At 26.4% G+C, this 10,427-nt stretch overlaps 1 protein-coding gene across 1 annotated transcript; it reads right to left on the minus strand.

Annotated features, from left to right (window-relative positions):
- Positions 1 to 1,070: 1,070 nt before the first annotated feature.
- Positions 1,071 to 9,393, minus strand: LOC145849075 (pyridoxal kinase-like; the record flags this gene model as incomplete). Its single annotated transcript, XM_082954158.1, has 8 exons — positions 9,307 to 9,393; positions 8,677 to 8,836; positions 7,870 to 7,953; positions 6,963 to 7,106; positions 6,660 to 6,794; positions 6,060 to 6,251; positions 4,587 to 4,690; positions 1,071 to 1,581 (listed from the first exon to the last, which is right to left on the minus strand). Coding segments are annotated over exons 1-8 (1,417 nt in total), but the record flags the coding sequence as incomplete, so codon positions are not given.
- Between the last annotated feature and the right edge of the window lie 1,034 nt (positions 9,394 to 10,427).

The raw sequence follows: 10,427 nt of genomic DNA on the forward strand, positions 1-10,427 counted from the left end.
AATAATAAAATAACTGTAGTTTATACTGTTTTTAAAACAATTTTAATTGTTTTAAACTTAAGTTTTACAAGTTTACCTTAATGACTACAATTAAAATACACTTTTAATTTTTTTACAATATTTTATTTAGTTTTCCTAGCTAAACTTTAGAACACGGGTCGGTGACATACGGCCTGTCATGTGTTTTTTACACTATTAGCATACTTAAAAAATAATTGAAACAAATTCGTGAAATTACACTATTAAATTCATAATTAGTAAACACTAGTACTTCATCAGTGCATATCTTACCACATATTTCGTTTAACATAGTACATTATTGAATACAACTAATTTTAAATAGCGATAAGGACTTTTTATATAATGTGCTGCCTGCAAAAATTTTTTCTCGTGAAATAGGCCCGTTACTTGTAACAGTCTTTTGACCCCCTGCTTTCAATTCTAGTTAGTTAATTCAAAAACGTAAACTATATTGATTGTTTTATTAGTAAAGGTTTAAATATATAAACGATAAAAAAAAAACTATATATAACAGCTCGAAAGAAGTTTTATAAGCATGTGGTGTACGACTCGATAACCGAAATGTTCCTTTGTACACTAGGTCCTTAGACAAAATTTTTTGAGCGCTTTTTGATCGTTCAATAACTTAAATAAATCGGATTTTTTTTTCTTGCACATTTTAACTTTTCGTTTTTGTTTTAATGAATAAACTAAATGTAACAAGACTTTAAATTAGATCAACTGTTATTAAAATTATATAAAACCTATTTTGGCAATCAACATAATGACATAATAAAAATATTTATTAAATTGTAAATTCTAAACAAATAAGTCCTACACTATTTTTTTAAATATATTGCTTTCAAACGAATTCAAAAACCGAAGAAGTTTCAAGATAAATTGGTAATTTGCAATAAAATTAAGTAGCCAAAAAAAATGCCATAAATGGACAACAGTAAAAATTAAACTTTTAAAATGTTTTAATAGTTGAGTATATATAAATAACAGTTGTGACAAACGATTAATGAAGTAGAAAGTAATGAAGTAAAATCATTTATGAAATTTTTTACTTAGCTTCTCTTTTGCGCACTTTTCATACATTTCCCGGTCATTTGTGTACAAAATGGCCGCTTGCTGGTTCACCACGAAACCAGGGTCCAAATCGGGGTTCCGCATCACCGACTCCAGCCTCTGAAACACGTCGCTTATGTTCAACCCCTTCTCCCATCCGGACCCTAGATAATCAAGCCCGATCTTGCCGTGGGGGGCGTCCTCCACACAGGGGTCGTCCGACAAAATGTTGGGGTGGAATATGTACGTGTTCATGCATAGCAACGGCGGGTTGCTGGGGTAGTCGATGGGAAAGTGGACTCTGATCAAGTACTTCTTCTCAAAGTAGGGACTTCCCTCGGGTCCAGTGACCGCGACCTCCCACCAGAAGAGGTTGACTTCCGACTTGATCTTGGTTTTCAGGATGCCGCGAGAAGCGAGATTTTTCATCTCTTTTCTTATCCTTACAGCGGTACTTTCCGTGATGTTCTCAGTTGGATATGACATTTTAGTTGCTATTGTGCTGAATGACTGTGTGAATTAACTGAAATTAACTTTTTTGTAATAATTGTAAAATATTTACGCTTACTTATAGAAAGTACTAAAAATTACAAAGTAGATTATTACAAAACTAAAGGGTGCTAAATATAAGTTCATAAAAATGTATAAACTCTGTTAATTTACATAATATAAAAACGTATAGTATAATTGAAACCAAGTTTTATATTAAAAAATTACCTGCAAAACTTTAATAACACGAAAAATTTGCTTTTTTCAATATGTTGGAGTTTAAACAGATTTTTTTAACAACTAAATTAAAAAAAACACACAACTTCGAACACAATTTTATTTTTTTAAATTACTTACTCTAGAAACATATAAAATCAAAAATAAAAATGTCATTTTCTAGAATGAAAAGTACATAAGTAAGAAATACTTGTTAAATTTATGTTTTTGGTAGTTTTGAATCTTTACTTGCTAAATTTTGGTTTAGTTTTAGTTTCATTCTTTGCGTTAATAATAAATTTTTCATATACAAATGTTAAAAACAAGCTACAAATTTTTGATTTTAAAATATTTCAAGCACAGATAATTAAAAAGGTTCTTATCTTTACTTTGACTTAAATATTTAAATTGAAATAAATATAACGAAACTTAAAAAAACAAGTTTACTAAAACAAAACATTTAAACCATAAAAAGTTACTTTCTTTACAAATTTTCTTTGACAATAGGCTCTTAACTTCAAATGAAAACAATTTTTACTAAATAGTTTAGTTTTTATAAGTTGATTATATGAAACAATCTAGACAAATAAACAATTTTCTATTAACACAAACTTAAGTATAACTACTTTTTATATAAAACTAACATTTTCATTATGAGCAAAAAAATAAATAAATTTGATATGCTAAGTTTTGTAAACTTATTTACAAAGACAAAATACCGTAGTTATATATTTTTTAACAAAAAAAGTACTTTTTAAGAAGTTAAGAAGCCATAAAAACGTTTAACTGCTTTAAAATTTTAATAATCAAGTATTTTTTGTACTAACTCTGCTTGCTCCAAAGTCTAACTGGTTTAAGCTTAACTTAATAAACAGAACAATTGAAAAACAGTTTATATATTTTTGTACTAAATTTGTTTCTAATTTAATTTTTCAAACTTTGATTTTTGATTTAAACATATAAAAACTAAATAAACAACAAACTAAAGTTTTTAGGTGTGTTTATTGCCAATAAGCCATGACCATGAGTATCAAAATGTTATTTATTTAAATAAGTTCCAAAAATAACTAATTTTGTTTAAAACCATTGCAAGTAATTACTTAGTTTTCTATCGAAAAATAACTAATTTTGTTTAAAACCATTGCAAGTAATTACTTAGTTTTCTAGGTTTAACATGTTTTGTTTTTAAACTACTTTTGATTAACATTTTTTTAAAAATGCAGAACACTTTTTCTCTAACTTTTTTAATTGTATGAAGTAACCGTAACATTATCTAATTCATCATTTTTTAATTAATAAAAATTTAAGTAATCTTGATTCAACAAATTTAACATTACACACTTCAAAAATATTTCTTTTTTAAATACTGAGAAATAAAATCATCACTTACACTATTTAAAACTTGTGCAAAAATAATATCTTAATTTCTATCTTTATTAAAGTTTGACTGGTTAGGAATTTTAATTGAAATAATTTTCAATTCGGAAATAAAATACCGTTTTAACAATAAAACTCTTTATGTTTTCACTAAAAATTTAAACGATTTATAAATATTCTTTTATTAGCTGTTGTCACGTTTTTTATCTTTATGTGTACGAAACTTATTTCCAGCAGTATTTACAACAACAAACAGCAAATAAGTTAGTTAAGTTGAAAAATAAACTATACTAGAAAAATATATCTTAAGAAACAAGTTTTTTCATTGAATTTATCTGTTTATTGACAATTTAAAATTAAGTATCAAATTATTGCTAGTTTCTAGTATCTTTGTTTAATTTAAAACTTTTATCAAAAAGAGAGAATTGAAAAAAACTGCTAAAGCTTCCGAAATTACTTCACTAAAAATATCAAAATATGCATAGAGGTTATAAACAAACTTTATTTTTACTTTTAAGTATTCGTTAAGTACTTGAAACTATGTTAAGTTTTCAAAATTACTTTTTCTGATGTCCAAGGTTTTCTGCTGATTTTTAAAACGTAATTATTTATCTAGTTTTGCTAATTTTTGAAAATTTTAAAGTATTTTATTTTATATATCTGTGAATTACGGCTTTATATATTGTAATTAGTAAACTACATAGTTTTTACAGCTTAACAGTTTCTTATAAAATTATTCATTAACTTAAAGCAAACTAATACTTAAATGTTTTTATATAATGAGTTTTTTTTTCAGTGTTATTTTGTAAATTTGTATACATTAACTGTTTAAAATATAAAAATAAAACTTTAAAATATTTTTTTTTGTTTTCAAAGTTTGATTAGAATAATTATAATGAATAGAAAAAACACGTAACTAAATATATAAATAACGTTATAAAACCATTAAACAAATACTTAATCTATGTTCAACATTTATTAAGTAGTATTGTTTCAATAAAAAAAATATAAAGGTTTTCTGAGTATAAGTTTATTTAAAACACTTTGAAAAACACATCGAAACAGATTATTTTTCATAACTGTCAATCTAAAACACAACAATTAAGAAACAATAAGTGTAAAAAAAGTCAAATAGAATAAAATAATTTTTTTTTTGCAACAAAAGTGATAAATACAGATAAAAATATAGAAATTATAGTTGAATATAAATCAGTACTGCATACACAATACAACTAAAAACTGATACTTTTAAAACACACACTTACTTGTTACTTCTATATATAAACATTAAAACTATTGTTTTCTAGCTTATTGTTACAAGACGGAATAAATCATTGATTTGGTTACATAAACACAAAAAGAAAATTCTTTTGTAAACAAATTAAAACAATGTAAACGTGAATCACTAAAAGTTTCTAATCAATTTTCAATACACTAGTTTCTATAGAAATCGTTGGATTTTCGATGTCTCTTTTGCTTTGTACGATTCTTAGATCAATGTCAGCAACTTTTGGTGGTTCTCCATTTTGTTTTTGCGCTATTTTATAAATATATATATATAATACATTTATATATTTTTTTTTTGTAAATATAATTATATAAATAAAATTATAAAAATCAAAAAGCTTTAACAGTTTAAAAAAAACTAAAAACTGTTATTCTATTTTGCTATAAGAAAAAAAAACTAAGTATTCGCGATGTTGTTTTGAAAACAACTTACTTTTAAATAGTTAGCAGTAATAAAACATATCGTTTATTTGAAACTTGCTGATTTCCGTTTGTCGAATAATGCTTTTTTAGTTAGTTTTTTATAGGAAAAAAATAAAATTAATTTATGTCGTGTATAAGTATAATACTTTTCGAAAAAACTATTTTGCAATAAATTATCAATCGTAATACTATTAACAAATTAATTAGTATCTTTAAACTATCTTTAATAAATCTACTTTAGCACGGTTTTAAAAACACCGTACAAATTTTTACGCAAATAATAAGTTTTGAAATTAAAAGTGATAGAATGGGCTTACCGTCTTATATTAAGTACTAAACATTGTTTACACAAGTCACTACGCTTTGGTTAAACTTTGTGGTGAACCATAAAAACATAACAAACGTTGTCACTTTTATAACAACATGCTAACATTTGGACTAAAACTTTCTTAAACATTGCTAAGCTTCAATTGAGTATTAATGTAAATGTTGTAAAAACTTTCAGCAAAATTAAATGTATAAACTAGCAAAGTATAAACTAAGTCTTATATTGTATGTAAGAATGAAAAAAAATTTAACATAAAAAGATAGTTTATTTATATATTGAAGTCTACTTCATATTTTTTGACCTGTTAAAAATATCTCGTAAAAAATGACAACTTGCAAATAACTTCAAATCTTAAAAAGTATGAGAAACATTTGTGTACTGTTGATTTCCAATTGTTTTACTTGTAAACCTGCTTAATCAAAACTTGCTAAGTAATTTTGACCAGAGTTTCATAAAGTGGCCCTTATGGCTACTTGGAGGCATCTTAGCAAGTCAAGGGGTGACAAGCTAGAAAGGTTTAAATATTAAAAGGGTCGTAAGGGGAACTTGGTACATTTTACATGAAACCCGAATGTTCTTATATTAAATATTCTATGGATTGTAATGAAAAGCGTAAAAAAATAGGTTTTAGGTAAATCGCAAAAGAAATTTAAAAAAAACGTGATATTCTGAGCTTTGTAGCAATAAAAAATGTTTTAAAAACAACTTAAGGAAGATTTAAAACTTAGACTGATTATTTTTAGATTTTTAATGATTAAGAACGTTCATTTTGTTATTTGTGAAGTAGGAGCGTTTATGAAACTGAATTTGGGATACTGTGACTTAAACATTGCTAAATTCGTAGTTCAAACAAATTATTGCAACCAACCTTCTACTGCGGCCTGAGTTGTTTTTAGGATGTGCTGCATTGTTGATGCCACCTTTTCCATGGATAGTTGCAGGTCTTGTGGATGTCTGGATGTCCAGGCAAGCAACAGGGAAGCAAAAGCGTCTGTAGTTCCAAAATACTTTCCAAAATGCGGCATATACACTTTGATCGTTTCATCAGGCAATTTGTTATCTTAAAGAGTCAGTTTCAAATTTAAATGTTAACTTTTTTTTTACGATGATGTGAAATCATTTTACGAAAAAAAAATGATATAAAAACATTGCTTAAAAAATACTTAACCAATAATTTAAAAGTAGAATAACATAAAATAAGAGCTGACAAACAAACCTCTTCTGATTTTTAAAACTTACCATTAAAAATTAGTATTCATAAAATAATTGTATTTTAGTTAAATTTAAATTGAAACTTTCAAAAACTCTTAAACCTAAGTTTAAAGTTAAACCTCGTATTTATTTATTTATCACGATAAGTTATTATCATCATATTTTAGATACATTTATATTCCTAAATATAATATACTGTAGAAAAGCATGCAATCGAGCCTGTGGTTTTCTTGTTTAGATTACAAAAACTACTCACCTTCAAGAGTTCTACTCCCATAGAAACTTGAGTTTTCGTTATTAGTAGAACTTTCAATTACAACGGTACTTGGTCCTTTGCTGTGTAAACTAATTATGCATTTCTGAATATCTGCTTCTGTTTCAATTTTCAAACCTGTTCAAATAATTTTACAGTTAACATTTTAAATAATAAAAAGCTTATTTTTAAACACATTTTAGCTAATTAAGAGTATTATAGAAGTTTACTCATAGTTTTTAATGCAGTTCATAGTTTGCATCTAAAAACTTAAGCAAATATATTATTTTTGATATCCTTATAAACCAGTAAGAATTTCAGCTTCAAACTCATCGAGTATAAGAATATCTGCCATCTGGAGAAACTGATCTTTGTAAACTGGTATAAGATCTTCTGGAACCCACATGATGCCTTTACCATCATAAGTATCTCCCAATACAGGATCACACACTGAAAATTAAAGAAGGTATTAATAAAAGTTCAGATAAATAAAAACTCAAACAAGTATAAATAATTGCATAAAGAGATTAAAAACATGCAATACACTTCATACATATCTGTTTTAAGGGAACGGGTCAAAACTGCACGAAGACAAAATTGCACGAGGAGACTAAATTGAACGAGAAAAAAAGTGCACGATTGCACAAAATTTCACGAATATACTTTTGCACGAGGGCACAAAGTTGTACGAGGGAACAAAATTACACGAAGACAATTATGCACCAAGGGTAAACTTTACACGAGTTAAATTTTTGCGCGAGAGTAAAACCAACAGAAAAAAAAAAATAAAATTAAAAAAACTCTAAAAGATAAAAAAAAAATACTGATTGAGGGTAAGGGTTAGGGGTAACAGTGATAGTAAAATTTAAAAAAAAAAGAACAAAATTAATCATTAAAACAAAAAGTTAAAAAAAAAAAATCTACCGACCGAGGGTAAGGGTTAGGGGTAACACTGATAGTAAAAAAAAAACAACTAGTGCAAAAATGTCTTCGTGCAAAATTGCCTGCTCGTGCAAAAGTGACTGCTCATGCAAAAAAGTCTTAGTGGAATTTTACCTTGTGCAAAAGTATATTTGTGCAATTTTGTGCACTCGTGTAATTATGTCCCTTAGTGCTAATTTGACAGCTACCCCTATCTTATATGTTTAATTTTTTTAATATTGTGTTAATTGCAAATAAAAAAAATAAAAAATAAACTATGTAAAACAGTTACCATATATCAAATTTGGATTCATTTCTTTTAATTCTTGTACAATTTGAGCAATTTTTTCTAGTGTTTTCCTATCTCTACAATAACCTGTTTATTGTATTGATTGTTAATAGAAAATCAAAAAAATAAGTATATATTTTAAAAAACGGTTTATATGAGTTTTAAAGCATATAGTCAAAAAATAACTTAAACTTTTACCTACAGCTGGTTTAAAAACATGATCAGTAAAAGAACCTTCTTGTTTAATTTGAACTAAAATAGTGTAACTTATGCGATAAAAAAGAAATATTTTAAAATAAACCAGTACATTTTATACATTTGAAAGGTAGTGATCTTAAACAATTTTTGTCCATTAAATTTGCCTTTCGCTTCAACACAAACGCATAATAAAACAATTTTGATGTTTAAATAGTAAGGTATTTTTTCTATATTTAGTAGTACGAACTAATGCACTTTATGATATCCTAATAAAGTTTAGTATAAAAATTTAAAAATTAGTTCTGAATTTTTAAGTACAAACAAAAATATTTTTGTAGAAACACGAACTTACAACAATTATAAAAGTAAGTTCTCTATAAAAATACGAATTTGTTCATTTTTTTGTGAAATAAGAACAAAATAATAAAAGAACTTGTCCTAGACAAGACGTTAAAAGGTATCCACGGTGTACAAATCGATAACTGAAAGGTTCTTCATGCGCCAGGTCGTAGGACCAAACATTTTGAATGTTTTATTTTTTAATTGATTAAAAAAAAAAGTTTTGTTTTTGCTATTTTATCGTATGTTAAGAACTGATAACACCCAACTGACCAGTCAAAACGTAGTCATACTTAACAACTTCGTTTTTCTTCAGATTTTCATAAAGTTCTTCAACTTCAGTGGGGCAAAGTTCTTGACCACCGCAGTGAGAGTAGCCTGTGTGGTTTGAATATTGGATTACGTTGATGCAATCCACTTCAAAATCAAGCAGCTGTTAAAGATTTGAAAAGGTTTTTTATGTAGTAAAGATGATCATGAATAGTTTTTTGCAGTCTATTTCTTAATGTATTTTTTCAGTTTTAAGGACAATATTTATACGGTAGTTGTAGACTGAGTCTATAAATACTAATTTGGATTGCTGCTAAAATTTGTCAAAACACATAATTTTTTAAATGTTTTGTTTATGAAATTACGTAAAAATTTTCAATTTATAGACAAAGTTATGAATATTAGGACAAACACAAAAGTATAATGGTTTTCTAAACATACGTGTTAGTAAGATATTTTATAAGCAACCATTTTAAGCAAATTAGTTAAAATACTTAATCATACTCAATAAAAATCAAAAACATTGGTGTATCTGAATCGCTTTGAAATAAAATATTGTTTAAAATTTTTTACCACTTATTGCTTTTCAATATGTAATAAGTAATTATTAAAAACACTGAAAATTATACTAACTTGTAGAACGAATGAGGCAGTACGGTTGCCTACATATCCTCTAACGACAGTGCTTTGTATAGAAAGTACTCTCTTCAAAGAGCTCATTGCGTATAACGTATTTACTGTTTAAAAGTTATGTTTTGTAACTGTTCATACATAAACCTTCTAGGCAAGTTGAAAAAACTATGTGCTTCAAAACTAGACTAACTTTCCACAATCACTGGCTCAAGTATTCTAAAATTTCTACTAAACAACAAGCATACAATCCTAGTTACTTTTTCATAATTAAATTTAGACGTTAATTTTTATAACACTCCTTAAAACTTGTTTACAATTTAATTCTTTATTAATTTGTAAGTCTCTTGTTTGATAGCTAGCTGTAACTAATTCGGAAAATTTTGCTGTAGTCTTATGATTAAGTTCATTTATTATCTGTTCTTCTTATTAATTTTTAAATCATTATTTATACCTAAATTTAATTAATCTTTAAAAAATTTCTAAGTATAAAGCAGGAAATCACAGATAACTTTTAAAGTTTGAATTTAAAAAATATGACTTAGAAGTTGTTCTTTTTAAAATAATGAAGCACTTTTTTTGCGTAAACACTACTATAAAAAGTTTAAACTTTTAAATACCCTTAACTATTTCTATCCGAGCTTGTCTATTTTTCTCTAATTTTTAGATGTATTTCAAAATTTAAAACATTTGCCAGATTGATATAACTTATTTGTTCGTTGAGAGTGTGCAAAAATAATTTCTGCTTACAAACTTGTTTCTCTTAAAAGATTAGAAAAATCATGTATAACCCTTTAAACCAAAGTTTTTACAAACAAATTTTTAAAGAAAACATCGGCGAAAGTCTAACAAAGCATAAGCCTGGACTTTGGTATGCCGTGACGCAAGCTGTAATTAAGATAAAGATCATAACATTTTGATCATCAGACTACAAGCTTATGGTAGACTGAGACCCTGGTTTCTTTCTTATTAAAATTCATGTCATTTTAACATCCAAGCATAATAAACCGTTTGTAAAATGACTTTTTCAGTTGCGACTGACTAACGAGTTTTTTTAATGAAACCGGGTTTCATTCTACCGAAAGCTTGTGGTCTGATGATTGAACTAGTATGGACAAGACTTT

This window comes from Thalia democratica, unplaced genomic scaffold (genome assembly GCF_965202585.1).
Source record: "Thalia democratica unplaced genomic scaffold, ktThaDemo2.hap1.1 HAP1_SCAFFOLD_2042, whole genome shotgun sequence".
Taxonomy (NCBI): Eukaryota; Metazoa; Chordata; class Thaliacea; order Salpida; family Salpidae; genus Thalia; species Thalia democratica.